General features: G+C 36.1%; 1 protein-coding gene across 1 annotated transcript in view; it reads right to left on the reverse strand.

Annotated features, from left to right (window-relative positions):
* Positions 1-17403, reverse strand: part of LOC122805939 (extracellular calcium-sensing receptor-like) — a 62334-nt gene that overhangs the window by 28604 nt on the left and 16327 nt on the right. The window contains exon 2 of the mRNA XM_044076183.1: positions 7283-7510. Within this exon, the coding sequence (XP_043932118.1) occupies positions 7283-7510 (228 nt within the window). The remainder of the gene's footprint in view (positions 1-7282; positions 7511-17403) is intronic.

The following is a 17403-nucleotide window of genomic DNA, read 5'->3' on the forward strand; positions in this document are numbered from 1 at the left end:
TCGTTTGTATTGTCCCTTAGATTCGGGTTCAGCACATGTGGTAACATCCCAGTTATTCTCTGTCCTTGTGTGCAGTTGAATTATCTACTGGAGTTTTTTATTAGCTTAAGCTTCACTGATGTAACTATTTATTTATTTATTTATTTATTAGTATAATAATGGATTGTTCTAATTCTATAGAGAGTAATTTTATTTCTTGATTTCTTTAATTTTGTTCAATGAGACAAATATATATTTTTTTCTTTTTCTTTTTCCTAGGCTGCTGGTAACACATAGATACTAATTTTTAAGCACAGCATAATATATTTGCACATACTGCTTGAAGGTTATTACATTTAGCGAACTTCATTTGCTGTGTTTTTTATGTTTTTTATGTTTACTACAAAACAATGACTAGTATTTAATAATGTAAAGTATATTGCTGTTTTAAGGTTTCCATGTTTTTTTCTTAATTGAAAAATGCACTTGCTTTTGATTTGTTACATTATTTGTATCTTATTTAAAAGAGGTGCCATTTGAATGATTTATGTTTGTCTGATGAAGGCAGAACACTGTTTCTGCTGAAAGCGCTTACTTTTACTTGGATTTTATTAAATATTTTCAGTTTTTAGCCTGCTCTCATTGTGTTCCAGCTCGCTTTTCTGTTGTTTACTGGGTTTGTGTGTTTTCAATACCTCCCAACCATACCGAATTACTCGGTACTTATCGAGTTTTGGGGTCCAAATGAAGGGGTGCCACGATTCCCGATTGGCACCCCTTTATTTACGATTTTTTTTTGCTTCATTTTTTAAATTTTTTTAAAAATCGCGCTGTCAGAGCTGACGTCATCACGTGCGCGATGACGTCAGTGCCATCAGGGCTACCAGCCAGTCGGAATTGAGCTCAAGGAGCTCAAGTCATTATTTCCAGCTGGCTGTGAGCGGGAATACAGTAGCGAGAACCAGGCAGCACCACTAATGGCAGTAATGCTTATTTTACTTTTTTCCAAGCTGGATGAGAGCAGGAATATAGCAGCAATGAGAATTACAGGCAGCAGTACTAGCGGTTTTATTTTTCCAAGCAGCAGGCAGCGTGAGCGGGTAAATGTGGTGGGGACGGATAAAGCACTCGGACTCGGTTGGGGAATTAGGTAAGGAAATAAAGGTGTGTGTTTGTACAAATGCACAAATTTACATAATTTTTTCTGCATTGTACTGATATTAGTTTTTTGAGAGTATAGTGTTTGCTTTTTCACTTGATGCCTTGTTCAAAACATCTGAAGTATATTTCAGTTCTTTGTTAAAAACTTGTTTTACATCCTTCTTTATAGCTTTCCTTTCTCTTCACTTACAGTTTAATTGAAAAGAAACAATTCTGCCCATTTCTGCACTGCTTAGTTACCCCATCAGGCATGTTTTACTTCTTTGTGCTTGAACCTATTTTCATTGGAACATACATACTTTTATATTTTTTTTACTCCCTTGAGTTATGTAAAAGTCCCTTTCTGTTTTTCTTGAGCATGCAGTGAATTATGTTGTATTCTATCTACAAGTTTTTAACTATTGTCCAAACATCTCCTGTCTGTGCACATCTAGAAATATGGTTTCTAATACTGCACTGCAAGGTCACAAACTATATATGTGGAATAAAGGTGTCCATTATAATTATGAGGATTATAGCTGTGATTTATTTTTTTAATTTTTCTGTAATGGAATTGCTAATTTGGCAGGATGTATATACTGTCCATGGTTATGGTATTTATAAGTATTCTCCCAATCCAACAAACAAAAATAGGAGTGTGTGTAAAGTGTTAGAGGCATTGTCTGGGGCAGAGCCCCTCTACACTGGAGGTACAGGGATTCTCTTCCGATAGAGTAAGATTCACTCCAGGTGAACTGCTAGTATATGTTTCTGTGTTTATGTGTTCACACTTAGGGTTTCTACTATATCAGAAGAAGTCGTAGAATGATGTCACTATTTATCCTTTCTCTAGCCATTAATGCCTTTGTCATTATATATAATAGTGCAGCTAAGTAACAGTCACAGAGCAGAGCAGTTTGACACAGGCTTGTGGATTTCAAACAAACCTTCATATGCAAATGAGGCTCTTGTAAAGCAGTCCTTATGAAGCTTTGATGTCACCAGAGCAACAGATCAGGAGACAGCAAAAAGGGCATGATGTTTTCAGTGCCATGATCTGTTTGTATTCCATTCAGACTTTGCAATAGCTTGAAAACATAACTCACTTTATTTAATTTTTAAGGGCATCCATTATCCTGCATGAAAAACTGCCATCTGTTCTTAAATACATATGTTTCTGCCAAGGAAAATTAACGATTCCAGAAAGCATTCTATCATATGCACATCATTTTCAGTCAGTGAGAAATGTTTCTTTTAAGGCTTTGTCTAAAACACTGTTCATCTGTCCCTGATTTTTAAGCCCTGTCATTGATGTTTATGGTAGAGGGCTAAGAATAGCTCTAAGAAAACTGTTATAATGCATTTCACACAACTGGTGCCCCTTATAACCTTTATGCATAACAAAAGCTTTTCAAAATGTATCTTCTCAATAGAACATGAGAAAAAAAAAATTTTATTTGAGCTGCTTATTTTTAAAAATAAAATAATTCCATATTTTGTGTGTGAAAATGCCCCCAATGTAATAAGACCTGGTGGCCAGAGGTATTTGGGCTCAAACCCTGTAGCTTTGGTACAGGGTAAAAGGAGCCTAATGTCCCTAGCTACTACTATTTCTGAGCTTTGCCCAGATTTTTTTTGTGCTAAAAGTTGAGAGCTATGGTGAAAACACAATTTATATTCCCCCATTATTGGCTTTGTTGTTTGTTCAGGTTTTTTGTGCTAAGAGGCTGAGAGCTATAGTGAGAGGTGAGAACTGAATTCACTAAATGATAGCCATTAAGTTTCAGTTTTCCTATTTTTCAAACTGCTGATTTAGCATAGTGGTATGTTGCACTGACTGTAGTATATAGGATTCTGGTTTCAAGACTTGTCAGTAACATGCATGGTGATAGCACAGCATTTTATTCTAGCAACCTTCCAAAATTATACAAGCAATGTTTAAAATGTGTCCCTGGTTTTTGACCTTTTGCCCCCCCCCCCAAAAAAGCTTTATTTGAGAATAAGTGTGAGAAGCTGTGCAAGATGCCTATGGCTTACACTACTGTTATTCTGTTATTCTGTTTATAGTTTGGGTGTGGAAGTAGACTTTTTTATGACAGAAATGTTCTGAATTGTGCAGCTTTGTAATTACTGGTTCATGCATTTTTTTCATTGCCTACAGTACAGCCTCCTGGAAAAATGTTCATTCAAACAATAAATTTAAAATGCACTCTAGCAAGTGTGCTGTATTATACAAGGAATACAACTTAGGAAGGTGTATCAAAGAAATGAACACATGTATGTTTCTTATTTTGTGTGCAATGGGCCAATGATTTGAAAACAGCCCAAAGGTAATCTTTATCCAACACTGGCCAGATGCATTTTCTTTGTATGTGGTGTGGGTTTCAATGCTGTTTCACTGAATGCAAGTTTCAAGGGCAGAGAAGTTTTAATGCCAAGTCTGTTTTCATTGTGAGACAGTATTGCTTTGTTTATCAGATGTCTGCTAGTGTTTGTGCATTGATGTGCTGCAAAATGTAAAAATAAAATCCAAATCATTGATTGTAGAAGTGCTATGATGGCTTAGTGGTTAACTACTGTGACTGCAATGTGCAAGGTCTTGGTTTTGAGCCTTGCAGAGGCTGTTTATTCCCCCTCTCCCCCCCTAAAGGAGAGATAACTATCCCAGCCGAGTGTAGCCTCCCAGACATCTCAAATGCGCAGGTGAAAGCTGCTCTCTCTAAAGCTAAAAACACAGCATCAATGGGACCGGATGGTGTCCCCGGCTGTGTGCTACACGAGCTAAATGAGGAATTAAACCCGCACATAAGGCAGCTGTTTAATCTCAGCCTTACCACAGGATACGTGCCCAAGGAGTGGCGTACGGCAACTGTGGTCCCACTCCACAAAGGTGGCGCCTCTACGGACCCTGGTAATTACCGCCCCATAAGCTTAACAAGTCTAGTCTGCAAAGCTATGGAGAGGATCATAATGGAGCTCATAAACAAAGATATAGGGGACTTGCAGACATTGGACCCGACCCAGTTTGGCTTTGTCAAGGGAAGATCATGCCTTTTGAACTTGGTCGACTTCTTCGAAATAGTCACCAAGGCCATTGATGAGGGAAAGGCAGTCCATACAGCCTACCTTGACCTTGCAAAGCTTTCGACACAATACCCCACTCGGGTATTGTAGAAAAACTTACCAGCTTAAATGTAAACCCATATGTCACAAGATGGGTTGCAAACTGGCTTAAGGACAGAACCCACAGGGTTAGAGTTGCTGGCGCTGTGTCAGACTCCAAGCCGGTCACAAGTGGTGTCCCACAGGGCTCGGTCCTTGGCCCCTATTGTTTGGCATCTACTTCTCAGAAGTACAGGCCAACATGGGAGGACTTTGGCTGACAAAGTTTGCAGATGACTGCAAACTGGGCCATAGTGGAAAGTGCATCGGACACGGATATCCTTCAGAAGGGACTCACGGAAACAGATAGCTGGTGCCAGAGCCATGGCCTGAAGTTAAACGCCAAAAATGTATAGTCATACCCTTCGGGAAAAACAAGGTAACCCCAAGCTACCATATAGGTGGCAATCCACTAAGCACAGAAGAGGTTATCAGGGACCTGGGGACCCAGGTTGACAGTGGCCTTTCTTTTGACACTCACATTGCTAAAGTGGTTAGAAAGACCTTCTACATTGCCCACCTGATCATGAAGGGATTCACATCCAGATCTAGTGAGGTCATTGTTCCCCTGTACTCTTCACTTATCAGACCAATGATCGAGTACAATGCCCCATTCGGGATTTATCTCACCCGACATCTGCAGCAATTGGAGAGACCCCAAAAGTTCCTCACCAAAAGGATAAAGGGACTCCAAAATCTGTCATATGCTGCCAGATTGAAGAAACTCCAGCTCTATTCAGTCGCATACCGTCTGCTCAGAGGTGACATGTGCCTGACATACAAGGCCATGTCCAACCCGGAATTAATGGACATGCTCCACCTCAAAAAATCCAAATCCACCAAAACCACTAGAGCAAGCGCCTTAAACCTTAGCACGGATATAAATAGGACGTGCTGGAGGGATAGATTTATCACTCAGAGACTCCCTATGCTGTGGAATAAAATCCCGGTCCATGTGAGGCAGAGCACCTCGCTGACTCTGTTCAAGAGAAATCTAGACCTGTGGATGGGAGATCGTAGGTTTACCCCGGGAATCATCTCTGGGTCACTGCTGGACAGAGGCACAACAAACTAATGGGCACAGTATTTTTTCATATAAGGGGTGGCGTAAGCCACAATAATTTGGGCTAGGCTTATAAATGCCTTAGGGCAGATAGCCTAGTATAAACCTATGAACCTATGAACCTATGAACCTATAAAGCAGTATGCACACATTCGTTTTTATGGTAAATGGGGCGAAATAGCCAGGTAATAGGACATTGGAATCTGGTGCCATATTTTGGTTGTTTGTTCTTCGGTTTGCGTTTGAAAGTTGGTATCCACAATTCCATCAGAGTGGGTGGGTTTGCATAATTATGTATGCAAATTAGATGTTAATCAGCATAAAGATTTGTACCTATTTTTCATAGGCCTTGTCCAGATTTTTGATGATTCCAGGTTGAGAAATATGAGTTTCTTGTGTATATTGTGTGTTCCACTATGTACAAACATCTCCATGAAACTCAGCATGTCAACCTTGTTATGCAGCCTGAAATAATTTTTTTAGACTGCACTACCAATGTAGCAGAAAGGCATACCTATACAACTATAGCCATGCTTCTTTAATTCAGCTATTGTGTTTACAAGCTGAAATCTTTACCAATACAGTGAATTGAAAATTTCTTGACTACCATTACAAATATTCTAACAAATGAAATGGCTCACAGCAGTTGTATTTGATTTAAGATATTTTCCTTAACTTTCCTTTTCTTTAAATTTTCAGAAATGCAGATGTGGGTTTATGTGACTTGATTATTTTTCACTGCACAATAATCTCTGCACTCAATGAATGCACTTTATAATTGTGCTTCTGATCCTAGGTAATTTGAATCATTCATGTAGCAATGCTATCAGAACATTTTTTTCAGATCCTGCTTTGATAGTCATCCTGGTGTTCCAAGGAATCTTAGGTTACATCTTCTAGATCTGTTTTCCAGGTCATATAGCTATCCACTTTCTTTTTTTTATTAGTATCTCCAGCTCTGCTCTAAGTGTAGCTTTGTCATGTTCCTGGTCATGCAGCTTTTCTTGTAGTTTCTCATTCGATGCTGCAGGCTGCCTATTCTATCTCTCATTGCTCCGACAACTTCTGCCACATTTATTAGCTTTTGGAGCAAAATGCAAAGTTATTCATCTTTTGGGTAAATGTTAAAGGCTGCCATCTGTTAACTTTTCTCTTCTTGTTCACTCATCTTTTGTTTCTGTTTTTTTTTCTGCTGCAAACCTTGTTTGTTTTTTAACTTCTACTATAAACACTGCCCATATCTTTGAGAGTAAGTCGATAACTTGCTTGGATCTCTGGTGCCACCCCCCCCCCCCCAAGTAGTTGTGCTATGCATTATTTTGAGTTAAGACAATATTATATAGCTAGGAGTTCTAGCCAGTATATGTGTTAATAGAAAATTCTATGGATGAGTGCTGGTCTGAGCAAGTATGTAAGTAAATTATGATACCTATTAATTCGGTGCTGGAGAAGTCTCACAGTTATTGAGATGGAAATGCTGAACACATTTATTAAATTATTTCCTCTACTTCAATTATGGCATCTTTTGTTTTGCTTCATTTAATTTTGTTTTTAGTTTAAAATCTTGTGACTTTCATGCAGAGTCCTTTCCACTTGCTGGTTCATCTGCAGCCATTACTGTCTGTACCACTTCTCTTGTCTATGAAATCTCAAGCACATGTACCAAAATTCCTTCTTTTCTGGATAAAGCTCTTCTTGTCTGTACAGATACTGCTACTCTGAAAAAAGGTGATTGGAATAGTGGAACCAGTTCTGACAAAAATGTGCAAATAAATATTTTAAATAAATTTTGAAATTAAAACTCTTTCATGACATGTGCAGTTTAGACTAGTCTGGAGTTCAGAGTGGCTATGGTATAATTATGTGTGAATTTGAGACATTGGAGTACAGACTATCTGGCCTGCTACTTATTTTGGACTTAAAAAATAGTAAACTTACTTGTAAGTATCCTCCACTCCAGATGATGGCGCTGTCATTTACAATTATTGTTTGACTTCCATCATTATTTACTTTATATTTTCCAACCAGAACACTATTCATGGTTTCTTCAGAGTTTAACTGCCAGTTAATAATATCAAACAGGACTGGCACATCACCGTTTGTGTCAAAATATACTTCTTGTCCAGCTTTATTTCTGAAGTGGACTTTTTTAAGATAATATAGAAGCTGTGAAGTTAAACAAAAGTTATGAGATGCAAATATGATTCACATAGTAAGACTATTGTTACTTAACACATCTCAGTTTTAATTAAATGCATTGTTGACTATTTTCAGTTAAAAATTAGTTATGCTTAAACTGTCTGTCTGTTGTCGTTATAGTGCAAAAGAGTGGATCTCTAACTGCAACTCAAGTGGACAGTGAATGAATCGCATATACGAGTATGGGCACTGCAGCAGAGAAGTAGAAGCATAAAAGTGAGTGTCCAAGGTTGACCATCCATCCTAAAGCAAACAAGTTAGTTCAGCCTATTGCATGGTTACTGCCTTCTAGAGGTCAGGTCAAAGATGGTTGTTTTTTGCCAGCTGTTCAACATAGAGCACTCATGGACAAAATGACTGACAGATTATCTATGATCATGTGGGCTGTGTCTCAGTGAGGTAACAGGTTTAAGTTAAGACACAGGACAGTTATGTTTTTAAGCTTCTTCTAGTTGGTGGGAATAACCTTGGAGTAGAAATTAGCAAAAGCACAACCAATGTTTTTGTACTTCAACTATATGTGAACATAAAGCAGATGAGGGGCCTCAAATATATTTCTGGTAGGCCAACAGTTTTGACAAAGGATAGCTAAGAGAAAAACCTTCAGATGGGATATCAAGCATCCCAGCACATGCTAGGGTGTCATTGTAATGAAGTACCAGCTCAGGAAGGTGAGGAGATGAAACAGGCTTAGAAACCCTGCTGCATTTTCAGTACAGCCAGATGTAACTGGATACTTTGCAGGTTTGCACACATTTACTCATCTTATGCAATAATTATCCAGTGTTTAATGGAAGGGAATGCTGGGTTTAAACAATATCATATGTGTATTTTCCTTCCTCAGTTCTGAAGGTCAGAGAGCATTGAGATCACTGAAGCACATGACACAATAACATGTCAATGCTTTACATCTCTCACTGATAGACTGTAATCTGCCTGCGACATTGCAGCTCATTTTTTAATGTGGTCTGTCCACCTATATTTCTGTCACCCTCTTGATCATTTTCTTGTCATGTTGCCTTGTAAAATCAATGGCTACAGTTTTCCTTCTCTTGTGATGTCACCAAAATATCTTAGTTTCTGCTTTAGCCATCACATTTACAAGCAGGCACCTTCACTGAATCCCTTTCTGGATTGATTCATTTAACCAATGCACTGTCCACATAATCCTCAAACTATTGAGGTAGATAAACATCTCAAAGTTTTTCATCTTGCTGATGTCATTTTTCTCGAGGGTCCATCTCTCACACCCATACACTGCAACTGAGCAGACTAATGTTTTGAGCAGTCTTAGTTTGGTATCTTTCTTTAGACTACTTAGAGTTGGTGACTGACCTGATGTTTAATCAAGCTGCTCTTAAACTGGCCTGAATTTCTTAACTACAGTCAGCCATTTAATTTATTTTGATACCTAAATATTTAAAACTTCTCAATTGTTCAAGACGTGTTCTGTGACAATATGTGCTGAAAGTTTCATTTTTGTTGTGTTACCGGCATGGTCTATGTTTTTGTGATATCTATTTCCAGGGAATAGCCTCATGAAACCTCATCTAATGTTTTACTAGTTGTTATAAATTCTCTGGAGATCTTGCAATGAGGACAATAATATCTGCATAGTGTAAATTATTAATATTCCAACAATTTATTTGAAAAGCAATCTTATCCTATTCAGCCACATCATTTCTCATCACTCTGTCCTTATACAAGTTGAAACATGCAGTCGAAATTAAACATGTTTGTCTTATGTGCAAAAAATATGCTGAGAATAAAAGTAGAATGGTACAATAACAAGAAACTACTAAAAAACACAAAAAGTAGCGAAACTAACACAGCTGAAGGTAAAACAAAAATCTTTAATACACACAAGAGAGAGTTAACGCTTTCACGGTGTGCTCTCACCGCTTCATCAGACTGTTCTCAACTGGTAACAAAAGCACGTAAATAGCATAAGTTAATCAGTCAATTAAGACACTAATCAACACAACAATTATCTAAAAGAAGAATATCACAACTAAAAGGCAAGTAAATAACACAAATGGAAAACATAAAAAAATATATAAAAAGTATATAAAAGACAGTCCTATACTTAGTATTTGAGAGGTCTAGCTTTTAAAAAAGGATTAAGAGAGAATACTTCATTGAGACGTGGTGTCATATCAGCATTAAGAGACAGAATCCATTTTTTCTCTGCAGATTCTGTGCAATTCCTAAGGTCTCCCTCTCTTAGACTCTCAGGAATAATCTCTAGCACAAGAAATTTAAAATTATGTTCCTGTCCCTGGCATATAATATGCTTAACAAGAGCATTAGTGTCAATGAACTCAAGAATTTGAGATCCTTAGAGATTAGACCAGCAGATAAGGGTGGTGGAATTGTTGTCCTAGAGAAGGACTTATATCGAACACAAATGCATAAATTGTTGGGTGATGACACCACTTATGCTTGTATTTCTAAAACTGCTGTTTATGGTATGATCGAGAAGGTTTCCTTCTTTACCTTTGATCTACTTATGACGGGTATGATTGACAATAAGCTGTTTAAATATTTTGAAGTACAGCAACCACTAATACCGATCATTTATGGCCTACCCAAAGTACATAAAAATCTAACGTTGCCGCCCATGTGCTCTATAGTGTCTGGGAAAGGTTGGGTAACCGAACCACTTTCTATCTATATCGAAAAGAATTTACATTCGCTGCTAGACATCTGTGACACCGTCTTAAAAGACACAAGGACCTTTCTACAAAGATTATATGTGGCTACTTCTTATTTGAATGCTGACTATCTTTTAGTGACAATGGATATAGAGTCACTTTTCACTGTATTCCCCAATATTTGAGGCACAGAAAATGTCAGGAAATTTATGCATGTCAATCACTGTTTTACTGAGACTAAGATCAATTTAATTTGTGCCCTTCTAGAATTGGTTTTAGAAAATAATGTCTTTCTGTTTGAAGATCAATTCTATGCACAAAAGGTTGGCGTGGTGATGAGCACAGCCTGTGCCAGTAACTTCGCCACCTTGTATTGGTACAATGAAAGAAAGATGTTTTACTTCAAGCTGAGGGCTTCTCTGAATACATGTTATGGTATGTAAGATTTATGGATGATATTTTTTTTATTGTGGAATGGGACAGTTGAGAGTCTTATGCAGTTTATAGAGTTTTTACATCAGTCTACAGATTTTTTAAGATTTACTTTTAAATATTCTTTTGATGAAATTGAATTCCTTGATGTTAAGGTGAACAAAACTGATTTGACTAGCCTAGTAACTAGTATTTATAGGAAACCCACAAGAAAGTATAATCTGCTCCACAGAGATAGCATGCATCCAAGGCATGTTACCCGGAATGTTGTTAAGGGGCAGTTGTACATGGTCATGAGATTCCACAATAATGACAAACAGCTTGCCGAGGCTTTAGAGACCTTGAAAATGGATTTTATAGATAGAGGCTATAAGGAAAAGGATATTGACAGTTGTATTACTGATGCGTTTAAGGAGAGAGGGGGCAAATGTAGGCCATACTACAATGTTGTATCTAACACTGAAGATATAGCTACAGAACAAAGGACAGGATTGATTAGGTTTCTGCTCACATACTCTTCTGATGTTAGTAGTATATATGAAATTGTTAAAAGGAACTGGGGCATTTTGGATACTGTAGATGAGTTAAGAAGTGCCATAGACACTGTTCCATACTTTTCTTTTAAAAATAACAAATCTTTGAAAAGGCATTTGTGCTATAATGCTTTTACATTTAACAAGGTTTTACAATCAAAAAGACATGGCACTTTTAAATGCAGAAATTACACAGTCTGCAAGTTTATACACTCTAATCTTATTTACATACACCCTAACATGCACTTTAAAATAGATACAAACTTTTATGCTGATTGCAGGACTAAGAACATCGTTTATTTTAGTTACTGTATTATTTGTCATGCTTTTTGTGTAGGCGAGTAATAGACAACTCAAAGACAGGGTGCTGGAACATCAGAGAGACATTAGAAACAGGAAAGGCACTAATGCTCTTGCTAAGCATATTATGTGCCAGGAACAGGAACATAATTTTAAATTTCTTGTGCTAGAGATTAGTCCTGAGAGTCTAAGAGGAGGAGACCTTAGGAATTGCACAGAATCTGCAGAGCAAAAATGGATTCTGTCTCTTAATGCTGATAAGACACCAGGTCTCAATGAAGTTGTCTCTCTTAAGCCTTTTTTAAAAGTTAGACCTCTTAAACACTAAGTATAGGACTGTCTTTTATATACTTTTTATATATTTTGTATGTTTTCTATTTGTGTTATTTGCTTGCCTTTTAGTTGTGATATTCTTCTTTTACATAATTGTTGCCTTGATTAGTGTCTTAATTGACTGATTAACTTATGCTATTTACATGCTTTTGTTACTAGTTGAGAACAGTCTGATGAAGCAGTGAGAGCACACCATGAAAGCGCTAACTCTCTCTTCTGTGCATGTTTGTCTTATCCTTGTTTCACTTGGAAGGGTTCTGGAAGGATGTGTTTTATTCTAATGTCTTTTAGTACATACACAGGTCTCTTATCACTCAGTTGGATCATTTGTCAATATCTTTATGCTTTAACGAATCCCAGAGCTTGCACTAATTTGGGGATGGGGTTCAAGACTTTCTTGTAGTCAACAAATGCAGTACAGAGAAGCTGATTTAATTTTCTCACTTTCTCTAGGAGCAATCAAAGGTTAAACATTGGTCTCACATGCCAACCACCTTCCTGAGCCCCTTAAGTTCTTTGGTTAGATCTTGCTCAGCTGATAGGGCAATGTGATTGAGAATGATTTACAAAAGTATTTTCTGGCATGAATTATCTTTGATATTATCTGGAATTCACGGCTGTCTGTTGCTCCTGCTCTTTTTTTGGTATCAGTACAAACATTGACTAAAGACATTTCTTTAACTATTGCCCTCTCTTCAGAATTTTATTGCAGAGATTTATTAAGTGATCCATTGTGCTGTCACCTCTAGCCTTAGTCAACTCAGTGGGGAGGATATCAATACCAGATGTCTTTTGATTCGGTTAAGTGCCCAGTAAAGTTCATTATTCAGTGTCATGGGTTCTAGTTCATTTGGAGGGTCAGTTGAATCATTGGCATCATTATTGTGATATAAGTCTTGTGTTCATTTCTCTGTGTGTTTTGTGTTTCTAGTACTATGATGGGAAAAGGCTCACTTCCTAAGTGAAGGTACTATTACACTTTATGACATTATCTTTTATGTCAGACAGAACTGCATCTGTCAGCACCCTCAATGTGCATGAAATTGCTTCTTTTTGTAATTTATATAGGGTTACATGTATAGGTAGCATATTTAAGTACTACTGTAAAAATGTTTTATTAGACTTTTTGCTCCAACTACTAGTGAAACTCTCTGACTATCTTTCTTCTGCACTGCTTGCATTGCCGTTTGTAAATTCTGGTATTTATTGACTTTTTGTTTCTCTGTACATAAGACGTAATAGTCATTAGGTGAAGCAATTTCAATGAACAATGCTACTTTTGTGTTTTTTATTTCATGGACTGCTATATCTGGTTTTATCACACCCATTTTTTTTGAACAGCTGGTATGGTTAATCCCATGTGATACAAACTTCATTATTCTCTATAATGCATTTTGATTCATCTTTCCAATGCTACTCAGCTACTTCTATATTGTAGTGTTTGCACAATTCCCATTGCAACAGTCCTACCACTTTATTGCGCCTTTCAAAGTAGTGTTTTATACAATTCTCATTGCAACCGTCTTGCCACATTGTTGTGCTTTCAGTATACACAACCAGCAACAAATGGACAATTGTTTCCATTTCTGTTTTACATTTGTCTGTTTCTCCCATATTTTCAATGGACTTTGAAAACCATTGAGTACACAGTCCATTACTCTAGGCCACAATTGGACTTTCATCTTTTGGTTTCAGTTTATTTCTCCTTAGCTATTCCTGCATGTAATCTTTGTTAAGAAGAGGTTGTTCCAGGAGATCTTAGTACTTTCCATAAAAGTTGTGGGTTTTCCTTTTTTCCCTTGTTTTCTGATTCTTTTTTGAATGCTGTTTATTTTGCTTTTGCAACATTTTATTGTCTGATTCCTATCTACTTCTGGTTTGATTTCCATTCCCACTTGGTGCAAAAGTGTTTATGATATTGTAAGTAAAAACATCATCTGAGACTTCTTCTCCACATGTTTTAAAACTTTCACTATGTTTGGATATGTATGCCTCCCATGATTGCAGGTCTATACAAGTAATCAATTTTGAGGATTCCCATACCTCCTTCAGATCGATGAATATACAATCTTGGTATACACAGATTTTTATACATTATTTGATAAGCAAGAAGCATTTCACTTGTTTCCAATTTATCCAATACTTTTTATGTTCAGTCCAGAGTATAATTTGCATATTGTTGGAAGACAAGTTGTTGGTCTAAATCTGTTCTGATCACTTGCAGGCTCATTCTTATGGAGAAGTATAATTTTTCCCTGCTGTTAACCAAGAAGATATATTTTGATTTAAATTTTATTTTATATTTTTACTTTTGCTTTTCAATGCTTGTAGAGACAAAAAGGAAACTTATAGATAGGAAGATTTATTTTGATTTGTATCTTGGTGTGTACCTCTGATTTTTCACTGTTTGTTGTCAGAAATGGATAGATTGTAGACATGCAAATTTTTGCCATCCCAAAGGGGTCTAGGCAGCTACAAATTCACAGACTGTAGAGAGGAAAATTCAAAGTTTATCTGAAACAATCCTGTGTTGGTTTATGATTTCCTGTGCAAATGCTTAGTAAGAGAACATTTATTTTGACTTATTTTGTATTTTACTTCTAATTTTTACTGTTATAATAAGGTGTGACTGTATGTGATCATGTGCAGAAGCTACTGCAGTGTAAAGGAAACCCAGCATTTTAGTGTGCCTGGCATAACTGCTACAGTAGTGCAGAATGACAACTTTATGAATTACTCCCTCTAGTATAAGATTAGCTCTGTGTACCTAACTTAATATTTAGCTGCATATTGTTTGTATGATTTCCTCATAGAAGGTGCCTTAAAATGTAATTGAATTCTATGGTAACTGGTTTAGAGAATTATTTTCTTTCAGAATTCTTTACTCATTTGTAGATTAAAATGGATTCCTTAAATGAGTATGATGTTCTTCATTTGCTAATGCACTAGTATTTTGCACACTGCACTAAATATTATTTATATTTAAAGCTAACACCTGACAACATTGGAAACCTGTGTTTCTCATGTCATAATTTGAATGATATGCTCACTATCATCAGTAATAAATCTAAACTTACTGATGATGATTATAGTTGTGCAATTGTCAAAGCTTGGAAAACTATTGTTGCATATATTAATGTCTGTGCTGATAAGTAATATTAGACAAAGTGCAAACAGGACATATTTTCAAAAGAAAGCATCCATAATCAGTAAATATCAGTCATCCCCTATTAAACATGATGTTATCAATAACAGCTTTGGAATTAAGGATACAAGTACTCAGAAATCTAGGAATTCAGAGCATGGAGAAGAAAATAAAACAAAATAGAAATTAAGTTAACAACAAATAACAGAAAAGAAAAATAAAGTTATTAATGTCAACAATATTACAATGAAAACATGTATTAAAAGGACAATGCTATGTTATGTAACACATAGATTGCATAGAATGATATCATTATTTAATAAGAAAATATTCCGTCTATAGAAAAAAAAAGGTAGAAAAAAAGAGACAAGGGCTAGTTGAAAAGAAACAAATCAAAATTGAACTTGGAATGAATGAAGAACACTACTGTAAGAAAAAAGAGAAGAAAGACTGAAGATGATGACAACTGTGGAAGTACAAAGAAAGCTGGGTAGAACTGTAGGATTGTAAAGGTAGCAAGCAATAAAAACAATGAGATTAAAGGTAATAAGAAATGTAAACAATTAGATTATAGGTGATAAATGATGTAAACAATGAGATTAAAGGTAATAAGCAATGTAAACAATTAGATTATAGGTAATAAATGATGTCAACAATGAGATTAAAGGTAATAAGTAATGTAAACAATTAGATTATAGGTAATAAATGATGTAAACAATGAGATTAAAGGTAATAAGCAATGTAAACAATTAGATTATAGGTAATACATGATGTAAACAATGAAAATAATAAGTTAAATGCTGAGGAAGATCATTTCTTCATAGCACTTGATATTGCAGAGATTATTGAATTAGAACTGGTAGACTCTTTAGATCTGGTCAGAAGTAAAGATTTGATTATTAGTAGAACTGATACTTATATTTGTTGAGAAGAAAATGAACATAAAATAGTGTTATGCTTGCCAGGAACAAAATCCAGGACATGAAAAAGGCCTTAGAATACCTAAATGCAAGGAATTATGTAGCTGTCTTTACTCATGTTGTTACAGATGGTCTCATCTTCAAGGACTCTCTGATTGTCAGTAGGGAACTTACAGCCTTCTTAGATAGCATAGCTTGTACAGGGTTTGTATGCATTTTTCTGAAATCATATGCAGAAAGTCATGTGAAAGAAAATATTTTTGGATAAATACCTATATAAAATATAGCCCATTTTAAAAAAGAGGCAATATGTAGAGTATCCAGGCTTAATGTTGGACACACATGCATTTAGACAAGGGAAGATAATTTTTGCAGTGAATGTATTGCAATATTTAAGACAAGACAGGATTTTTGCCAGTTCAGAAATTTAACAGTTTATTACTTTCTGTAATATTTTCTTTCATTTACCTTTGTATGCCTATCCATTGTTATTAAATCAAGCAAGTCTTCCCTAGGATGATTTTCTCTGGATTTAAAGGATCTTGCTTGCTCTCTGTTTCCCATGAATATTCTACAGAAAATTCCAGAAGGAATTTATGAGACATATTCTCTTCAGATGCACCCTGCTTCATCTGCTGGTTCTTTCACTTGGGAACCAATTGGCTAATCACTCTGCAACATTACCTGTGCCAGAATTGCCACTTTTTCCTGTTTCTTCCAATATTGCAACACTTCAACTGTACTTTTGTTGTGGTCTCCTACAGAAGGCTCCATACTATTACTAAATCACAAATCATTTTCAGATGCCTCACAGTCCACCTGCTACTCCTTAATCAAGGGACCCATTGCTCTATTGTGCTGCACCATTGCTTGTGCTGGAGTCTCCACAATGAATCTTTCACATCACAGATATTCCATAACTTCAGTTTCTGTTTAACATCTACCTTACTAATATTATTTTCTACATTCCCCCTTTATGCCCTTATTTTATATTTTGAAATTTTACATAACTATATACCTTTGCCTGTATTTCTCTTCAAATATCTTTGGAGCTGCATTTTTTATACTGATTAATTTGGCTTTCTCCATTCTGTATATATTATCTTTGTTTCATTCTTATGGCTTTCAAAAACCTCTGGTTTTTTTTGTCTTTACATTTTTGTATTCCTCTGTCTCTTCTTTTCCCAAGTGGCTCAATGTCTTCTTGCCTATATGATTTTTACTGCTAATCTGAACTATCAAAGAACATATTTTTTTTATTTGTAGCTTTTGAAACTTCATCTTGTGCAATATTTTTTTCTTTCATTTACTTTGTCTCTTAATCTTTTTCATTATCATCTATCAGAAAGTCCTGGGCTTGTGTAATAGCAACAATGCATAATGTTTTCCTTATCCTCAATAGCTTATCATTTTTATGTTTCTTTGTTGGCCTGCTTTTGTGGATTTTGTGGACTACTACAACTTTCTACCACTGACAGACTATCCTCCCCCGAACCTGACCTAACCATGTGGTAGCAAAAATTCCATATCCTACACTGCCTTA

The sequence above is a fragment of the Protopterus annectens genome, chromosome 7.part0 (assembly GCF_019279795.1).
Source record: "Protopterus annectens isolate FY-2018-M chromosome 7.part0, PAN1.0, whole genome shotgun sequence".
NCBI classification, from domain to species: domain Eukaryota; kingdom Metazoa; phylum Chordata; order Ceratodontiformes; family Protopteridae; genus Protopterus; species Protopterus annectens.